Source organism: Herpailurus yagouaroundi, unplaced genomic scaffold, assembly GCF_014898765.1.
Source record: "Herpailurus yagouaroundi ecotype Mexico unplaced genomic scaffold, PumYag 28, whole genome shotgun sequence".
NCBI lineage: Eukaryota > Metazoa > Chordata > Mammalia > Carnivora > Felidae > Herpailurus > Herpailurus yagouaroundi.
This window is the reverse complement of record NW_024412376.1, coordinates 41,447,561-41,467,256: the sequence shown is the minus strand read 5'-3', so window position 1 is coordinate 41,467,256 and position 19,696 is coordinate 41,447,561. Positions and strand designations below refer to the sequence as shown.

General features: G+C 46.9%; 1 protein-coding gene across 3 annotated transcripts in view; it reads left to right on the top strand.

The window, feature by feature from the left end:
* Positions 1–18,709, top strand: part of ARHGAP10 (Rho GTPase activating protein 10) — a 339,539-nt gene extending 320,830 nt beyond the window's left edge. For all 3 annotated transcript variants that reach the window (XM_040472772.1, XM_040472753.1, XM_040472763.1), the window contains 3 exons: positions 7,281–7,433; positions 8,599–8,690; positions 17,973–18,709. In XM_040472772.1, coding sequence (XP_040328706.1) covers positions 7,281–7,433; positions 8,599–8,690; positions 17,973–18,061 — 334 coding nt within the window. In that variant the 3' untranslated portion in view covers positions 18,062–18,709. The remainder of the gene's footprint in view (positions 1–7,280; positions 7,434–8,598; positions 8,691–17,972) is intronic.
* The last annotated feature ends 987 nt before the right edge of the window (positions 18,710–19,696 follow it).

Genomic DNA, 19,696 nt, shown 5'->3' with positions numbered 1-19,696 from the left:
TTCTGAAGTCATTCTCTTGCTCCTGGCCACGGCCTCTAGCGAGTGAGAAGTGTCGTCTGTGTTTACAGAAAAAGGAGACAGCATAAGGAGATTAGCCACAGCTGGCTTTGGAACCCAGGTCCCTCTTTGGAATGGTGGCACTCACTGCACTTGCAGTTGGTGTAATCACAGTGCTTCAGCACACGGTCCTGCCCGCTGAGTAGGTCTGACTCCCCTCCTTCTCCATTCTTCTCCTTGTATTCTGTTCCAGCCACCCGGAAGAATGTGAGGGTGTGAGCGCCATGCAGTCTAGTCAAAACGGAGTTTAGCAGCAACATGACCTCTTTTAAAATTTTTTTTTAAATGAATTTATTTAATTAGAGAAAGAGAGCGCATGCACAGGGGAGAGGGGCAGAGAGAGAGAGAGAATCTTAATCACACTCCGTGCTCAGCGTGGAGCCTGACATGTGGCTCAGTCCCACTACCCTGGGATCATGAGCTGAGCCAAAATTAAGAGTTGGATGCTCAACCGATTGAGCCACCCAGGTGACCCAACCTTTTTTTTTTTTTTTTTTTTTTTTAATGTTTAGTTAGAGTGCACGAGCAGGGGAGGGGTAGCAGGAGAGAGAGAGAGAGAGAGAGAGAGAAGACAAAGAATCCCAAGCAGGCTCTAACTTGGGCCCTGATCCCACAAACCATGAGGTCCTGGCCTGAGCTGAAATTAAGAGTTGGACCTCCAACCGACTGAGCCACCCAGGTGCCCAGAGCACCAACATGACCTTGAGTGAATCCCTTTTAGCCTTCTGAGATGGTCTTCTCATACGTCTCATGTGGAATGGAAGCATACCTTGCAGTAAGTGAATCAGCATATGCAGATTGTGCCTAGCAGGAGCCTGGGTGTGGACAGGTGATGATATTGACACTGGCAGCATCAGCTCAGGGCAGACACCGCCTCGCCCAGAAAGGCTTCCCAGTGCCCACGTGATGGTTAGATGCTTCCTCCTCCGTTCTCCCAAAGGACCCTGGGCAACTCTCCGCATGGCATTCGTCACACTGTGTTATGATTATCAGCTTGTCATTCTCTACTCACTTGACTGGGCACTCATGGAGAGCAGATGTCACAGTCCCCTGGGTGTCCCCAGGGCCTAGCATGGGGCCTGACAGGTAGTTCTCAGACCGTGAATGATGAGTGAACAAGGTCCATGTCCAGCTCTCCTAATGGGCAGTGAAGGCCTCCTTGCCCAGCACTGGATAATGGTGACTCTCTTGTCATAGGCGCTTGCATTTCTCACTGCTGTCCCCCTCAGTATGCTCATTTGGAACCAAAAACGTACTGGCTGTGGAATTCTCCCTCTCTGGCACTTAAGGAATAATGATGGCATTTATTTGAACAGAGATTTCCCATAATATACCGATCTACAATATTTCCTTCTGTCTTTATTAACATTTTCAAACACTTTTGCCCAGGACAGCTGTTCTAGACTTATGCTGTACGTTTCCCAGGCTGGAATGAAAGATCATTTCACTAATGTGTTAGCTTCTGCTCGGAGACCTTGCAAATGAGGTTTTAAAATCTTTCATTCTGACACAAACTTCTGATGTGATTCTGACATCATATAATCATAGTCAAATATCTTGGTACTTGGGGGATTTAATCGCTTCACACAAGCAATCGTTTCTTGATATGTGCTCTCCCTTTTCTATGGCCTCTGTCACTGCTCCAAGAGCCTGGAATCAGGCACTTGTATCTCCCACGCTGCCCAAAGCCTGACCTGTCTATGTTATGCAAGAAATGTTCATTAGATACAGACGTTCTCTGGTGACTGGTGCAGCTGTTGTCGAATTTTAACAGTTCAGGTCCCGACTCCCCTCCCCCATTTCTGAAATGCTTGTGTTCTGCTGCTGCCAAAAAGTTTTTAATATGCATGGAGCGTAGAGTCTGGTATTGGAAAAGATCGGGTCACAGTTTGAATCAGAAGCGGCACATACTGCTGATTTGTTGCAGTTTATAAATATAAACTGTAAAGTGGATATATACACAGCTACTGTCATAATGTTATGTGTTTGAGGGTTTATTCCTCCTCACTGTGAAAGCTGCAGGGCCTTTCCCTGCAATACAGACTCCAAAGCAACAGTGTGGCTCTTTCGCTTGCTTTCTTTCTTTCTTTCTTTCTTTCTTTCTTTCTTTCTTTCTTTCTTTCTTTTTCTTTCTTTCTCTCTCTCTCTTTCTCTCTTTCTCTTTCTCTCTCTTTCTCTCTTTCTCTCTCTTTCTCTCTCTCTCTCTCTCTCTCTCTTTCTTTTTTAATGGAAAGAAGGCTCTCGTCCCTTTCACAGATGCACATTCTACTCTCTGCTATGTCTTCCAGCCCTCCACCCGCCCCACCAGGGCACAGACTTCTCTGTTGCCTTAGGGATAGCCAGATAGACTTGCAGCCTAAGTAGTTTCAGGAATGAGGTTCTGAGTGAGCAGTATGAAACCTTTATGTGTCTTTAGTGAAACACTCTTGTTGCCATTTGTTCCTTTTCTTTGAGAAGGAAACATTCCTCCTCAGAGGAAGGTGGGGATATTGGCTCCTGTGCACTGAAAACGGAGAAGAGTTTTACTTTTGGAAGAAGGTTCTTTCAGTTTAGTGCATGAAATTGGGAAGATAGCAAACAGACAGATATTAGTACTTCTCTTTAATTTATTTCTGTTTTGGTAAATGTGGTTTCTGAGCTTTTCAGGAAGAGTTGACTTCGGCCTCCATTTCTGCAAACCACAAGTTGGCTCTCAGGAAATATGTGGCATTTAGGTACTTTTTTGAAATTGGTAGCAGCTCATCATTAAATAGAATTGGTGGTTTGTGATCAGGCCAGTCTTACTCATCAAAAATTTGTAAAGGGGCAGCAGGAAAAAGAATATACTTTTTTTTTAATGCTTAACTCAAAATATTGTGTTATGTTTTAGCAGGTACTAAGCTTTTTATTCTTAGATTACCCATCATTTTTGGTTTAACCCAAAAGACTTTTTTTTTAACTAGGATTCTCCTCTGAACCACAGACTTAAAAAAAAAAAAAAAAAAAAGGGAGGGGATGAGTGTTTTCTCAACTCTCCCAAGGATGATAATGTCAAGAACTTTAAAGTCTGAAATCGTACTCTGCTTACAAGCTACCAGATTTGTCTGCTATGATTTCATGGATTTTGGCAGAAGACACGGGACTCGTGGTGCAAAGACTACTAATTACAGCGGTAGCAATGCTCACATTGCTCACAGTATCAGCTCTTTGACCTTCAGTTAACAAAGGGTGGTGCCCCACGGGTGGAGGATACCTGCATAGAGTGTTCTAAGAGAGGACGGGGGTCAGTTGGTTAAGTGCCTCTTCATTTTGCCACAGGTCATGATCTTAGGGTACTGAGATTGAGTCCTGTGTGGCACTCTGTGCTGAGTGTGGAGCCTAGTTGGGATTCTCTCTCTTCCCCTGCCCCTTCCCCATGCATGCGTGCTCGTTCGCTCTCTTTCTCTCAAAATGAAAACAAACAAAACAAACAAACAAAAAAAAGCAAGAGGAACCCAGAGCTTAGGAAACCCAGATCTTTCATGGTGGTTATTAAAGCCTGCTTTTTTCTCTAGGAGGAGACCCAGTCTCTGTCTTCCCAGGCTGTTTGCCCAATAGACATCCTTGTAAAGATAGTCTAGGACAAAGGCAGAAGTGCAGAACACAAGAAACCCATCAAGAATTGTCTCCTACCACATAGGTAGCTGGAACTATTCTAAATATATAGGAGAGATGTGACTGATATACATGATACCCTAGGGCTTAATTCTCTTCTAGGGCTCAGGCTAAGAAAAACGGAGTCCTTTGTCTAGGTGAGGGGGGGAGTGGGGGCTGCCATTTCCAAAATGCCCAGTGTTTCTGTCAAATGTATTAAAGAAGAGAAAGAGACTATCAGAAATTTAATTTATTTGGGAAAATATAAGTAGTATATTTTAACCATTAAATACAGCTGACCCTTGAACAGGTGTGTTTGAACTGTCCAGGTCCACTTAGGTGTGGATTTTTCTCAATAGAGTACAGTGGTGTAACTGTCTTTTCTCTTCATTACAATTTTCTTAAAAACATCTTTCCTCTAGCTTACTTTATCGTAAGGATACAGCATATAATACATGTAACATACAAAACGTGTGAATTAACTGTTATTGGTAAGGTTTCCAAAGGTCAACAGTAGGCAACTAATGAGGGTTAAGTTTTTGGAAAATCAAGAGTTATATGTGGATTTTGGACGGCATGGGGGTCTGTACCCCTAACCATCACATTGTTCAAGGGTTAACTGTAGTTAAAGAAAAGTTTTTGATCCCCATTACAAAAACAAAAAACCCCAAAACAAACAAACAAACAAACCCCACACCAAATTCTGAAAAGTAGGAGGTGATTTAGGTAAAGCAGCTTATGCTGATCATTTCTTGCTTTCAAAAAGATACGGACAGTGTGCTTTTGGGAGACACCTATGAAACATATTGCTGTCTGACCTCTGTTGGCTGAAGTGAGAACTCATTTTAGGACTCTGTTTATTTAATCACTTTATGCCTTATCCTCACTCCTCCTTGCGGAAGAAGCCTGTGAAAAGTTTCTTGTATGCAGCCAAGCACCTGCTCTGTTTGTTTCCCAGACTTTGTTTTACTACATGGGTCTCTTATTTCATAGGACTTCCCATTCTCCAGGTAACTTCTTATGCCTCCTCTCCATAGAGATTGTTCCCAGACTTGGGTTTTGCTGCCTGTTAGGAATATTCCACCTCGCAAAGTTTGTGCCATGTGGGATTCTGAAATCCAAAGGAGAAGTAACTGGGTCAGGCTTCTGAGCTATTGTGGGGAAAACCCAGGAAATTGAATACAGAAATGTAAGTCTGAATGGGAAGTCTGAACGGTTATCTTGGTGGCCTGTTGAGTGCTGGATCACATAGCACATCTGTACGTTGAAGGACAACAAAAGGGTCACAGAAAACAAAGGAACAAAAAGGTTAATGTTGAGAACTTGACCCTGAGCCAGGATTGCTGATTCTGAGTCCCTGTTTTGGGACAGGATGGAGAAAGCTGAGCAAAGGGATAGGCCCAAACTTTCTGCACCTGCCGTTCCAACAGTTCTTTCACTTTCCAAAAGGAGTGTTTTTCCTTTACCAAAAAAACAAAGCCATGTTAAAAAAAAAATAATATGTAAAGATTAAGTAGATAATAGCTATAAAATTTATGATCTTCATTTTTTAAGAGCCTTGTAAATATAGTCACATTGTTACTTTATCTTCATCCTGTAGCTGTCCTCCCTCTCAGCAGATGGATGGCCATCATTTAATCACTAGGCTATTTATGACCTGAACGAGTTGATGGGGGTGTGGTAAAACATCTCATCTTCCACCACCACCACCCCAGAAGCACCTTGAATAATTGCTGGGGGATGAAATGGGAATTGTTTGGCTAAGTGTGGTCTTAAATTCTCTGTCAGACCTTCCCTCATCCTCTCCCTTTTGATTAGTAAGACACCATTTAAGGTTCATTTTCTGATAAAGAATTGAGTGACTTTTTTGCTGCTGGTAGTACAGGTCATCTGAGATTTATAGGTTTCTTTGCTTGGTATGAAATAGGTTTTATGACTTCCAAATGAATTGGCTGGATAGGGGGATTGTAAATAAATTGTTCGAAAAATAATGTTTTTTAAATGTGAGCCCCCCTGTCCCCTTTTCTGGGCAAAGGGTAGGAAACCTTCTAGCATACTAAATACCTATCAGGTCAGTAATGCAATATTTCATGTACTTGATTTATAAAATCCAGTTTTAGTTGTAGAATGTCTGAATTGGTTGTTAAGATGTCCGTGGAAGACTTCATGTGCCCAGCACTCTGCCTGGATCTGTAAGGTCTACCGAGAGAGTTAAAGACCTGACTATAACCCAAAGGCAAGAGAAATATCTGAAACAGTCACAGAACAAGGATGGGCCTTCAGAGAAGATCTGTAATTTAGTCCAAAGGAGAAGCATTTGGGCAGGCAGGTCTGGAGCTGAGCCAGGGAAGGGACAGATCAGGGCTGGCAGAGGGGTTGGGGAGCCTGATTGGTGAGGAGAGACCTGAGGCACAGGGTGGGGGACCACTGGGGGAGCAGACATGGAGGGGGTACATTGGGGAGCACACTAGTTCTTGGGTAGGCGGATGGGGCAGACTGGGTCTCAGGTGGCTGAGGGTGGCTGGCCGAGCCAGGTAAGTGGGAGGAATTAGACTGGGGGCTTAGTCAGGAGACCACAGAGGTGACACAGGCATGAAGCGATGAGAAAGGGAGTCTCCTGACACTGAGGAGGAGGTAGAGACGAGAAGAGCGTGGGAGCTCTTGGAAGTAAAAATGGATAGAACTCGATGTTAGCTGTGCTACAGAAGAACGAACCATAGGTAATGCTCAGGAATGTGGAAGGATAAGGAAGCTGCTCATGGAAACTGGTTTTAGCTGAAGAGGGTGAATTTGAGGTGAAGAGCATTTGGGTGTAGCAGCCATTGAATACATGTGTGTTGAGAGTGTAATTGAAATGAGAAACTTCCATCGCTGTGCTTTTAAAGTAAGCTTCATATACTAAGTCACAAGCCTCCAGTGTGAGATAATTGAAACATAATTTAATTCCAATAAACCCATATTTATAGAACTCTCTTTTACATTTAGGCCCCTCCATGAGTCTGTTCACTGACCTTTATACGTTAGCTTTTTTTTTTTTTTTTAATTTGCAAATGAGAGTCAAATGGAAACGTTAAGGTCATCAAAGATTTTTGCTGCTCATGGGTTTCTGTCTCAAATGCTGTCTGTGGTCTGCTCTAGAGGAATCTTGATTCCTGGCTGCAGTTTTTTTCTGAGTTGTTCCATGTACACAACCAGATGAAAAGGCTTTAAACATTAATAGACCATGTCTTGAATTTTTGGAGCTACAGGTAATGAGTTTGACTGTAGATTCTGGCACTTTCCTTAAAAGCAGAAAACACGAGTATCTCAAAAGTCCAAGCAGCTAGTCTTGGCAGTTGGATTCTGGTGTCCTAATTAGTGAACTGATTTGGTGCTAGGATGGGCAAGACTCGATCTCCACAAACCTGGAGAAGGACTAGGCATCTCTACTTTTGGGTTGTGGCTTTTGGGGCTACAAGACCAGGAAGGATACAATGAGAACTCTGTCTCTTCTGGTCATCAGGAGAGATGAGGAAGCTATCATCTTAGCCAATTAGGAATGCAGTTTCATGTATTTGGTGTTCTATTGCCTTTATTACTATTAATCCTGTTCTTCCAACTTCCACCTGTAGCCCCTGCCAGACGCGATCACCCATGGTCCAGTGGCTTAACACGCAGTCCCCGACCACCCCAAGCTGCAGCCCAGCGATTACACCGCCTTCACCCAAGCCACCGCCTTCCCCAGTTTCTCTTCCCACCACCATAGTGGACAAGCCGCCTGAAAGGTACGGGGTTTGGAAAACGATGTGGAAGACAGGCAGCACGCAGAAAGGGCTTGACCAACCTGAGCAGGTTCTTGTGTTCCTCGCGTGGGGCTTGCTCAGGATCTCCCGGCCTCCTGGACCTCGTGGACAACATCGACAACCTTGTCTCTGACTGTGTGTTGGTTCAAGAGCAAGTAGCTTGTTAGGAGAAATTGGCTCTATGTGAGTGCTGCTCGAACCTGCTGTCCTACTCTGTCTTTTTGGTGCCTGTTGTGCATTTATGAAACTGCTTATTTTGGAAGAATTTCTCATCCATGAATATAAAACACACGCTGTTTTTTAAAGGAAAGTAAACTGGGCATTGGGAACAGGAATTAACGTGGCCGTTTAGTGGGCCAGTTGTGCAGGAGCCAGAGGTGCTGGCCCAGCAAGCTCTTCTTCCTGGGGGGTAGGCTGAAGTTCTTATCATCAGCGGCTCCCCCCACTCCAGTGAGGTGGGACGCTTCCTTTGCTGCAGTTTGCATCTGGCTAAACAGCATGTTTTCCATCCTCGCCTGTGTGCTCTTTCCCCAGAAGGGCACAGAGGGTGTTTTGACGAGCGGTGAGAAGCTGAGCCTGAAATGCCTTTTTCAGGCAGAAGGGAGGGGGTCAAACAGGGGAGACCCAACTCAGAACGACAGGCTCCCTCCAGAGTGACGTGGGAAGCAGACTGTCAGTCTTGCCAGATTGATGTCGGCAGCTCACTGCTGAAGTCACTTGGTGTGTGTGCGCCTCTGCCCTTCACCGCCTGGCCTTCTGTCTCAAGATAGTAGTGCCTCCCCTAATAGGTAAACTAGGGGCTTAGGAATAAACACACCCTGTGGCTCTGACAATGCTGAGCGAGAGGAAAGGGCATCCCACCAGGCAGAGAGGACAACTAGGTGAAGAGGTTCATCGAAAGCTTCTCAGAGAAGCTCCCCGAAGAAAGATTTGAATTTGAAACCCATCATTTACTTGAAAATCAAGTGCTGGAGTTCCGCCTGCTGTTCACTTCCCTGCTATTTTTTTTTTCTTTTTCTTTTTTGGAAGGAGTTGTCCCACTGGTGCTATAGAAATGAGATTTGGGAAGGGAGGGTTGGGGTAAGGTGAGGTTTCCCCCTCCCGGTTTCTCATATTTTAATTTGTGTCTTGCACGTTCCCTTTTCAGCGTTGTCAACCGGAAGGCTCGAGCAGTATATCCGTGTGAAGCAGAACACAGCTCAGAATTATCTTTTGAAATAGGAGCAATTTTTGAGGATGGTGAGTGTTAGCGGGAGCTTGGTAGTAGCATGTGTTCTGTCCTCCCCAGAATGTCTGTAATCCAGCCACGGGTTGTGGGTTTGTCAGGAGCACACATCTATCCCTTGACACTTTGGACAGGAGAGAGCTGGCCCCTTTGGCTGCCAGGAACTGAACTCCGGCGGGGGGCTATGGAGTTCAACTTCTGGTTTCATCTTGTTTATTCTCCAACCCTTTTAACTCTTGCGTATCTTCGTTCAGGACATCTTTTTCCTGATGTAAAGAAGCTAGTGCCACTGGGAGTTGGATGCTTCTGATTTGCGTCCTTTGTTTGCTTCTCCCAGAGTCCCCCGCCAAGCCTCCTAAGTGCTTCAGGTTCGCCAAGTCTGAGTTACAGAAGAGTATACTCTTGTCAAAAAATTTGGTTTATAGTTTCTCTTAACCATTCTTAGGCTTTACATGATTTTTTTCATTTGAATAGTGTGTGAATCTCTAGATTTGGGTATTGCCTCTGCATATTGAAACAAGGGTATGGATTTTATCCGAGTCTTTAATATTCATACACATGCATGGAGGATCTGTGCCCAGCTTAATATTTCACAGATTTCTCCTATGGTTCATTGTTTATCTCTTTTCCCCCAGTCTCTTGATATCTTCCTTAACAGCCCTGCTCATCATGAAATTCATTGGTTGCTGTGGAAACAGTGATGCGTGGGGGTGGGACTGCCCAAAAGAGTTCTGTGGAGACAGTGAGGGTCTTAGATGCCTGGAATGTAATGGTCGATTAGCCAGAATGTGTGGAATATATGGAATATAGGAATACAACGCCTAGTGGTATATTGTCAGTAATGTAGCATTTGCTCGTGGTGGTTTTTTAGAAAGGAAGCTAACTGCCTCCTGTAGAGGCATATATATGAAGGACATGTACTCTTGAGAGCCAGGGACTCTAGATAGTGTCAGAAAACAAACACCACCACCAAAACCCTACATATGAAAGAATTATACTCTATGGAGAACTTTTGTTCTTGGAGTTGAAGCAAGATCATTCCTCTATCACCGTAACATACATACCTGTGATTTTGCCAGGATGGCGTGGTACAATAGCCACCTACTCTAGCCCTGTCACATACTGGCATACCATATGGCATGAGGGAATGCTGAGACAGTAGTGTTGAAACCCACTCATCTGAGAAATGATGGTGAATTTGTCCATCGTGTGATTAGATTTGACTGGGAGCCTCTGAAATCCTTTAGACTGTATCATTTGGGAGATATTTACCTTTGTAGAAGGCGTTATCTATTAGGATGCCTTTGGCTGCAAGTAATGGAAACTGACACAAATGGCTAAATTGTCATTAAGACGGATTAGTTCATATAATGATAAGTCCGGAAGGGTTGGTTAATTCACATTCTCAAAGATATCATCAAGACCACAGTGGATCCATCTCTGCTGAACTGCTTGTGGTCACAGTTTGTGGGGAGGGGCCTCTGGCCAGCATCCCCAGTGGGGATGAGATGGCTGCCACAGCCCAGTCATCATCCCTAATAGAAGGAGGTGGCTCAGTTGAGCATCCAACTTTCAATTAGTCGTGATTCTAGGGGTTTGGGATTGGACCCTGTATTGGGTTCCACACTGAGCATGGAGCCTGCTTGAGATTCTCTCTCCCTCTCCACCCCCCACTCGCTCTTGTTCTCTCTACCTCCATCCCGCCCTCAAAAAAAGAAAGAAAGAAAGAAAGAAAGAAAGAAAGAAAGAAAGAAAGAAAGAAAGAAAGAAACTTTTCTAGAACTTCTTTCCTAAGTTACCTGCTCTGATGTTTCAGTAGCCAGAACAAGGTCATGTGCCCACCTTAAACCCATCACTGGCAAGGACTTAGGGCAGTCTGAACCACACTGGGTGCAGGGACACCTCCTGCGCGTGCACACACACACACGTATGTATATACACGTATACATGTGTGTACACACATACCAGTATCTCATTGTGTTTAGAAAGAGGAGAGTTAGCAGAGATCTATGCATTGCCAACTCTGCAGTTATTTTGCCTGAGAGCAGATTGGCCTTTCTACTTTCTCTGTGCTTTTGGGCAAGTTCTTTGAGTTCTCTGTGTATCAGATTCTCCATCCGAATCTTCGAGGATGTCTACAAGAGTGATGCAGTGTAGGACAGCATTTGGGGCCATGGGTAGGTAGGGCTTTGAGAACAGCACAGACCTCTGTGGAGGACGATGCCGACCAGGGAGCCACTCTTGGCACACCTCGGTGTGCCGTGGTCAGGCTCCTCTTTGAGCCAAGGCCTGTCTCCCTCACATTCAGTGCTCTGTAGTCCTGGTGTCCAGCCCTGTCTGGACCACTGGCTGGGGCACCCAGGGTGTCTCAGTTGTTCCTCTGTCTCTTCCTGAAGGCCAGCTGCTCCGCAGATGGGTCGACACCGTCTCCCTACACGAGCATGTGAGCATCTTATTTTATGTGAGCTGCTTGTGTTGCACGTGCCTCCCTGTGACCTTCTGGTAGTGGTACAAATCAGCACAGTGGAATGCATTCAGAGCCTCCACCATCAGACTTGCTGTGTCTTAGGGCTGGTTCTTAAAGGGTACAGAAAATCAAAGGCCCTTGAACAGGATTTATTCTTTTTTATGTGTTTGCACCTTCATCGCTGTGCATGATCTCTTTGCAGAGAATTTATAATTAGTTAAAACTGTGTGCTTGCTCAGAAACTGTCTAAGGAAGCACTTCCTTGACTGGTTTGGGGTCTTCCCTTCTGATGACTGACACAAAATAGGACAGATAGGCAACTCATCCAGCCTCAGCTTCTGTGGAGCAAGGCTGAGCTCCAGGTGGCCACCATTATAGCACAGCCCACAGGAATGTGGCCGGGAACACACCCTTTCTGCACACCAGCAATACTTAGGCCCCTAAAATGCCCAAGACGCTTTTGCTGTGTCCACTTGTCCACTGGAGTCTTGCAGCTGTCATTAAATGCTCTTGCAGAATAATCCCCTTTTGTCCCTCATATGGGCAACAAAGGAAATTGGTTTATGGCATTCAGTGGCCTTCGGTAAAGACAAAATCCAGGTCAAAATGGCCCCTGAGCCACGTTGTCAGTAGTTATGTGGTTTGTAATATATACAACAGTAAGAAACCCTAAACCAGAGTGTGGAAGAGAAAGGGATCTGTAGTAATTAAGTAGCTTGATAGCTGTTCCTTGCTCTTTGCTCTTACTGTGTGGACCTGGACTTAAGTTATGGGTTTAAACTCTAGGCTAAAGATTGATCTGTATGGTAGACACATGAGTGCTTAACCATTGTTCAGGGGAAATGCCTCCCCTATCCACCAGGGAAGGCAGTGTTTGCAAAGTCTCAGAGCAGCCTATATTCCTGTGACTGTCATATGGACCTTCCCTTTTCTTTTGGCCTGGGAACTCCAGAAACACTTTAGCCTGGTGACCAGTTAGTCTTGCTCTCTTTTCAGGTAGGCGGCCCTTCAGCTGGTAGACCCTCCAGGTCAGTGGGAAGTGGCATCCCTCCACAGGCTGCCGGGCAGGACCGGAGGGGCCCCTGGTGGGAGGATTTCCAGGAGCTGGCCATCTCTCAGACGCGCTTCCTAGACTTTGTTCATTTACACTTGAATACGTGATTGATCCAATGCTTTGGAGAGCAGGTGTGGCCCAGGTTGATCTTGTGAAGCTTCTGGTGATTCCTTTTAAAGGTCTCAAATATATAAAGAGTAATCCTTGCAAAACAATTTAGCATTATCTTGGCAGGTTGAATCTGTACAGAACCCACAACCCAACAATTGTACTCCTAGATCTATTCCTAACCTTGAGGGATCTTTACATATTAAGTAAAAAAAGGGAGTGCCAGAAGAGTATATAATGTGGTTCTGGCTAAGCTTGGAAATAAGCAAAATAAATAGTCTATTATTTAGAGATATGAACAGATGGGATGAGATTGTGTTTTAACCAGAGCCAGGGTAAGAGAATGAGAAACAGAACATTCAAGCTCCTGATCACCTCAGGGTAGGAAGGGGCTTTGGTGAGGGGATGGCATAGGGACAAGCCTAGGACAAGGCCTCTGTATCAGTCACACATTACCTGGGTTCTGGGTATTCACTATATTATGATGATGCTTCAGTGACTTGAATATTTGTCTTACATCTTGTTTTTATTATGCTAGAAAAAATCCCACCATATTCTCTTCTGGAGGAAGCTTCTTACAAATTATTCTTGTCTCTAGCTCTCGTGCCCCTGTTGTTATGGGGTGGTAATTCACGAAGACATGGAAAACACACAGTGAAATTTCACCTCATATCCATTAGGATGGCTGTTAATCAAAAAAACATCTAAAGTCACAAACAAAAAAACTAACCCTCTGGGGGCACCTGAGTGGCTCAGTCGGTGAAGCGTCTGACTCTTGATTTCAGCTCAGGTCATGATCTCACAGTTCTTGAGTTCGAACCCCACATCAGGCTCTGTGCTGGCAGTGTGAAACCTGCTTGGGTCTCTCTCTCTCTCTCTCTCTCTCTTTCTCTTTCCCACTGCCCCTCCCCTGCTTGAGTGCACACTCTCTCCCAAAATAAGTAAACATTAAGAAATCTTTAAAAAAAAAAAACCTCAGAAAGTAACAAGTATCGGGGACAATATGGAGAAATTGGAACCCTTGTGCATTGCTGGTAGGAATGTAAAATGTTACATGTAGCTGTTGGAAGGCAGTATGGAAAAAAATTGAGTACAGAATTACCATGGAATCCAGCAATTCCACTTCTGGATAGATACAGAGAAGAATTGAAAGCAGGGACTCAAACAGGTATTTGTACACCCATGTTCACAGCTGCCTTTTCACAATAGCCAAAAGGTGGAAACACCCACGTGTTCATTGGGTAAACAGAATGTGGCATATATGTGTATAATGGAATATTCATCCATAAAAGGAATGAAAATCTGATACATGCCCCAGCATGGGTGAACCTTAAGGATATTATGTTAAGTGAAATAAGCTTGTCACAAAAGGACTAATAGTCAGAATTCCACTTCTATGAAATCCCTCTAATAGGCAAATTCCTAGAGACAGAAAGTAGAATAGAGGCTCCCAGGAGCTCAGCGTGGGGAGTGAGGAGTTAGTGTTTAATGGACACAACTTCAGTTTGGGAAGATGTAAAAATTTTGGAAATGGATATGGATAGTGGCGATGGTTATATAACACTGCAAATATTCTTAATTCCCCTGAATTGCACGCTTCAAAATTATTAAAATAGTAAATTTTAAGTGCTACATATTTTACAACAGTTAAAAAAAAAAAACACACATATTAGGGAGCATTGGTATAATTGTCATCACGTACTGATTGGGTTCTTAAGGGTGTGTGACTCGCCCAGGACCACACAGCTCTATGTGGCAGGACAGGGTGTGGCCGAGGCCCTTCCACGGCACCGGGCACATAGTTAGTGCTCTCCAGTGCTTGCTGAGTGACTGCCGTACTGTCTCCCTCTGTGTCCTGGGGGTCTTCAGTGAGCAGCTGCCTCTCCACGGCCTCTTGGTTGAGTGCTGGAGCTGCCGACCTGGCCCCGACAGGGAATTGTGGCTGGTGGCAGCCCAACGTCAGGGAATTTGGTGGAGCTATCTTTAGTTCACTCCCCCCATTCCATTCCCATGCCTAGTGGCTTTGGGAGCATTTGAGGAAGGTATTTGCTACTCTTCAATGCTAGTTGGGGTCCCTGGCCCCAAACCCTTCATCTTAGTTGGGGCTTCTGTAACAAATACCACAGACTGGGTGGCTTAAGCAGCAGAAATGTATGTCCCACCATTCTGGAGGCTGGGAATTCTCATCAGCATCGTCGGGTTCTGGTGGGAGCTCTCTTCCCGGTTTCCTCACATGGTTTGTGTGTGTGTGTGTGTGGGCGGGGGGAGTAGTGGTAGGGAGGTTGGAAGGAGAGGAAGTGATCCTCTTCTGTCTTTTCTTAACAAGAATACTTCCATCATGGAATGCCACCTTCATGAGCTCAGCTAACACATATCCCTCCCAAAGACCCTACCTCCTAATATCGTCCTGCTGGCAGTTAAGGTTTCAATGCATGAATCCTGGGCAGACACAAGCATGCAGCTCATAACACCTGTCTCGCCCTGTACCCATGGCCTTCTCCCAGCATGAGGCTGACAGGGGCTCCACAGTTGAAGGAGAGCCAAGCTCTTGGACTGAGACAGGCAGGGAGTGTACAGCCCTCACGGACGGGCACCAGGGGCATGACAAAAACTGAGACCCACACACATTTACTTGCCTGCATTGGACAGGGGCATGGACATGGTGTGTGCCTGGACAGGGGCATGGACATGGTGTGTGCCTGGCATCACATCTCATGTAAAGTGTCTCATTTTAATCTCAGCAGCAACTTCAGATCGCTTCTTGTCTTTTAGATATGAGGAGCATGGAGGTCATGAGAGATGGAGGTAAATCATCCAGGGTCTCCCAGTCATTAGGGAGCCAGAGTTCTAGCCAGCATCTCATTTCTCTTAGATTCACTGCCTCTAGGAGTCAAAATGTTCCCAAAATGAGATTCTTATTTCCAAAACCACCTGTATCAGGGTTCTCCAGAGAAACAGAACACATAGGATGTGAGTGTGTATGTGAATGAGTGAATTGCTTTTGATAGATAGGTATTGGCTCATGCAGTTGTGGAGATGCAAAATCTGCAGGATAGGCCAGCAGGCTGGAGACCCAGGGAGTAGTTGCTGTCTGTGTCCAAGGGTAGGGTTCCCTCTTCTTTGAGGGATGTCAGGCTTTGTTCTGCTAAGGCCTTCAACTTCTTGAATGAGGCCCACCCATATTATGCAAGGTAATCTGCTTTACTCAAAGTCTGCTGGTTTCCCTGTTCATCACATTTAAACATCTAGAATAACGTGTGAGTCTCATGGCCTAGCCAGGTTGACACGTGAAACTATCACATTGCCATTGGAGGAAATGGTTTGACCAGTGAAGTACAGCAAGGAGTCTAGGATGGGCATTTTGGGATTTGACGCTCCCAGGAGCGTGGTGAGACCCTCACCGGCCTCATCTGAAACCTCCGAGGCACTTTCCTGTGCCTGGGGAGGCCCAGCTACGGGTGCTCTGCACTCCTCCACCCGTTCCTGCCCTCCTGTCAGCCCTTGCCACTTCCAAGCTCTTGGATACTGTAAGAGGTCCTCTCAGTCCCCTAAGTTGGTGACATTTCTTTCCTACACTTTGGGGAATTAAGAGCTGCAGAGGAAGCAGATGAGGTATGGATAAACCCCCTCGTCTAGCGGTAGGATGGGTACAGGGTTCCCGACCTAGCCTGGTTTCCTGTGTGCGGGCCTCCTTCACCCCTAGCTTTATGGGAAATTTCTTTTCTTTCTCTTCTGTTCAGTCCGTGTCCGTTAATCCTACTCCGTGTGAGAGTGGGCGTTGGTGTGTGTGTATCAGAGAAGAAACGATGAGCACATCCAAGGTGTTCTTCCATAAACTATTTGACGGCCTCCTTGTAGTAGTCCTACAGGCCAAGTGCTGTAACCCCATCTTGTAGGTGAGGAGGCTGAGCGGGGCCCTGAGGGTTAAGTAGTTCCCCAGGCGCACCTGGTTAGCACCTGTCAGCTGGGAGTCCCCTCCAGGCCCTCTGTCCTGAGCCTGGGGCCCCTTTCCATTGAGGTCCCCATGTTGCACAACCCCTGGGGGTCTTTCCCACGGCATCCAGTCCCCTCCCCTGCTGGTGGCTGCTCTGGTAGTATTGCCAGCTTGGGTGGTTTGGAATAAGTGGGAGCCTTTAAAAATGCTGCTCTGAGGCACAGCGTCAGGCTGGAAATCAGTGAGGGAGCAAAGAGGCAAAGGGGGACTTGCTGCCAGACTGCCTGGAGAGCACGTACCTAGTTCCTTCGCTGTTCATCCTTCAAACAAATCCTCACGTGCTGGGCATGGTGCTCGGGGTGCGGTGTCCCTGTCTCATGTTAGAACCTAGACTAGAAGGGAGACAGTCCATCTCCCTCTCCCTCCCTTCCCCTCCCTCCCTCTGTCTCTCTGACACACACACACACACACACACACACACACACACACACAGAGCACGTATGGTGTATAACTGGGTGCTCTGACCTAGTCTGGAGCACTAGGAGTGATCTCAGAGGGACGGACACCCAAGCTGATATCTGAAGGGTGAGGAGGCATTGTCCAGGCATATATAGGCTGGGAGGAGAGCGTCAGAGCTGAGTGAACAGCTATGCGGAGGTCATACTGTGGGCTGCCACACGTTAGTGGCTTATGAACTGCATTTCCTGAGTTGCAGTCAGCATTTCAGAATAATAGAATAAAGAGAGTGCATCGCACATAGTGAGGGAGGTGTTGTTTGATGAAGCTTTTGTGTGTGGTGTACATGTCTGTGTATGCCAGCTTTTGATGCCCAGTAGTTCTTCTTATGGATCGCCATCACAGCTGCATTGCTCAGCCAGCTCCTGGGCTGGTGTGCTGGCCTAGGCCACACCTCCCCTCGCCTCTCCGCACACGGCCTGCTGTGGTCAAGGCCTGAGTGGCGGCTTGCCCACACCCTGGGGTTATTAGATGCGTCTGTATTTTACTTCTAAACCCTGGTGATGCCCTTTGCTGTCCAGCCTGTGGTTATTTTCTACTGTATCCGTCATGGATATTTATGGATACCTGCAGTTTGCTAGGCACCGAGCCCAGGGTGTTAGGCCTAGGCCCTGCCCTCAGGAGCACCCCATCCAGTGTGGCAGACACACAAGTGCCCAGATGACGCTGTGAGGCCTGATGAGTGCTGGGAATGGTCGAGGGAGTCTCCCCAGAGGACGGGGCATTTCAAGGTCTCTGAAGAGGAAGAATCACCTGGTGAAGAGGTGGGAGAAAGGCATTTCAGGTGGAAGGCATGGCACTGGTGGGGAGAGTGAGGGGAGACTGGAGATTCGGGTGGGCTGGGTGTCTGTGCATCAGACCAGTAGAAGCTTGGGTTTGTTCCTGGACACAGTGGACTTTAAGCGGGGGGACATGATCAGCTCTGTGTTCTAGAGAGTTCACTGAGCTCCTTTATGCATAGCGGATCAGGATGAGCCAGGCAGGCTGGAAGCTCGGGGACCGGTTAGGAGGCTGCCACGAGGGGCTGCATGAGGTCTGTAGTGGCCAAGGGGCAGGTCCTATAAATAGCCCTTGTGCAGATTTGTAACCAGACATCCCAGACATGGGCCCCATTCTCTTCTGGTTGATCCTTTAAGACACCCGGCAGTACAGTGAATTCCACAGGGAGCAAGTACTTGGGGACATGTTGGTAAAAAGCAATTTCTCTTCCTTTTCAGTGCAAACCTCGAGGGAACCTGGCTGGCTAGAAGGGACTCTGAATGGCAAGAGGGGGCTGATTCCACAGAATTATGTCAAGCTGCTGTAGTGTCCGGCCTGCGAGGCCCCACATGGACCTTTGGCTCCTGGGAACCTGCCTTCTTCCTCCAGGGCGGGACCCACAGGCCCCTGGACACGGGAACTTCAGACCATGGATTGGCACCTGAGGGGAGGGGAGGGAGACATCCCGCCAGCGGTGGGGGGAGCGGGCGCACCGCACAGAACTGCGTAGATCTGTGGAGTGGGAGAAGAGTAGCAGGATTCGCAGAATGGACTTTTCATTTGTCAAGCCTGGGGACTTTGGACTGTGATTTTTAATTATCCAGTCTTCTGCCTGCCCAGCCTCCCCTGTTGGTGATCATCCCACCAGGCACTTCTCTGCACACGTGCTGCTGAGATGTAAAAGGGAACTGCACTTACTCGTGGTTGTTTGCAGGCTGTGCTCTTGGCTTTGGTTGATGTGGTGTGGAGGGGGCTTGCCGCTGGCAGGCGGGGAATTGGTCCAAACCCACAGGGCAGCAGAAAGACGCTCCTTCCTAGATGGCCACCGCTGGGACCCACATTCACTCTACTTAGAGCACACTGGCATATTTATAACAGGCTTCTCCTTGGTGCTTCTCACCTGTGTGCTGTTTCCCAAACACCACCTTTTTGCCCCAAGGTCTCTGTAAATGAAATAAAATGTGATTTACTATTTGATTTGTGTCATAATGTGGGGAAGAGATGGTGGAATTCATTCCCTCTGCAACGTTTTATGATTTGGCATCCAGTGGATAGAAACTCATTTTCCTCTGACGTTGGCACACGCAGGTAGAATTTATTAACAAGGAGCCTTGCTTATTCATAGCAGGGCGTATTCCTGAGGGCAGCAGACTTCCCTGATGTGTGAAATCCTGGAGGGGCTCCTCCAGCCACCGGAACAGGCCTTTCCCCCACGGCCCATGTGACTCCTGAGCAGGAGTGGGGCTGAGGCTGCACCCCAGCCCACCCCCGGCCCCCCGCTGACTAGCTTCACCGTGCAAGTCTGTCCCCACCCAGCCCTGTGTTCCCTCTGTCTTCCAGGCCTCAGCACTAGTCTCTCCATCTACCTGAAGCCCGGCTGCAGGGTGGCTGTCAGGCCTCAGCCACGATCCTACACGTTATGGTGCCCCACCTGTGGGTGGGCCACACTGTGATGCTTCCTCATTCTTTCCAGGCACAGATTCAGCCGAATTCCTCTCTGTCCTCTGTTCTGGAGTCCTGTGGAGTGTGGGACTCATTTTTAGGAGCCTCATCATTTTGAAGCCAGCCCCACCACAGAGCCTGCTGTGAGGGCGTGGCATGACTCTCTTCCCCACGGGAGGTTCCTCAGCCTGTCAAACTTTTACTCCTAATAATTTGTCACAAGAAAGATGTGTCTGCATCGTCCCCAGATGAATTGATACAAGGTTTGCTGGCTCTCAGGTCTGAATTCACCTACACGGACCATGTAGAGTGTTCAGTTTGGGGTGACGGGTGTACAGGGGAATGGGCCTGTTGAAAAGTATCCATGTTTTACATCAAGACAGTCTCAGTGCAGCGTAATTTACAGTACTGAACTGTCCACTGGGAAAGTCCCGGGACTGCCGAGGAGCCCAGGGCCGCCCTACAGTGGCCAGCCCCGGTGTCCTGTTTTCTGAGTTATCACTTCCTGTGCATGCCCACT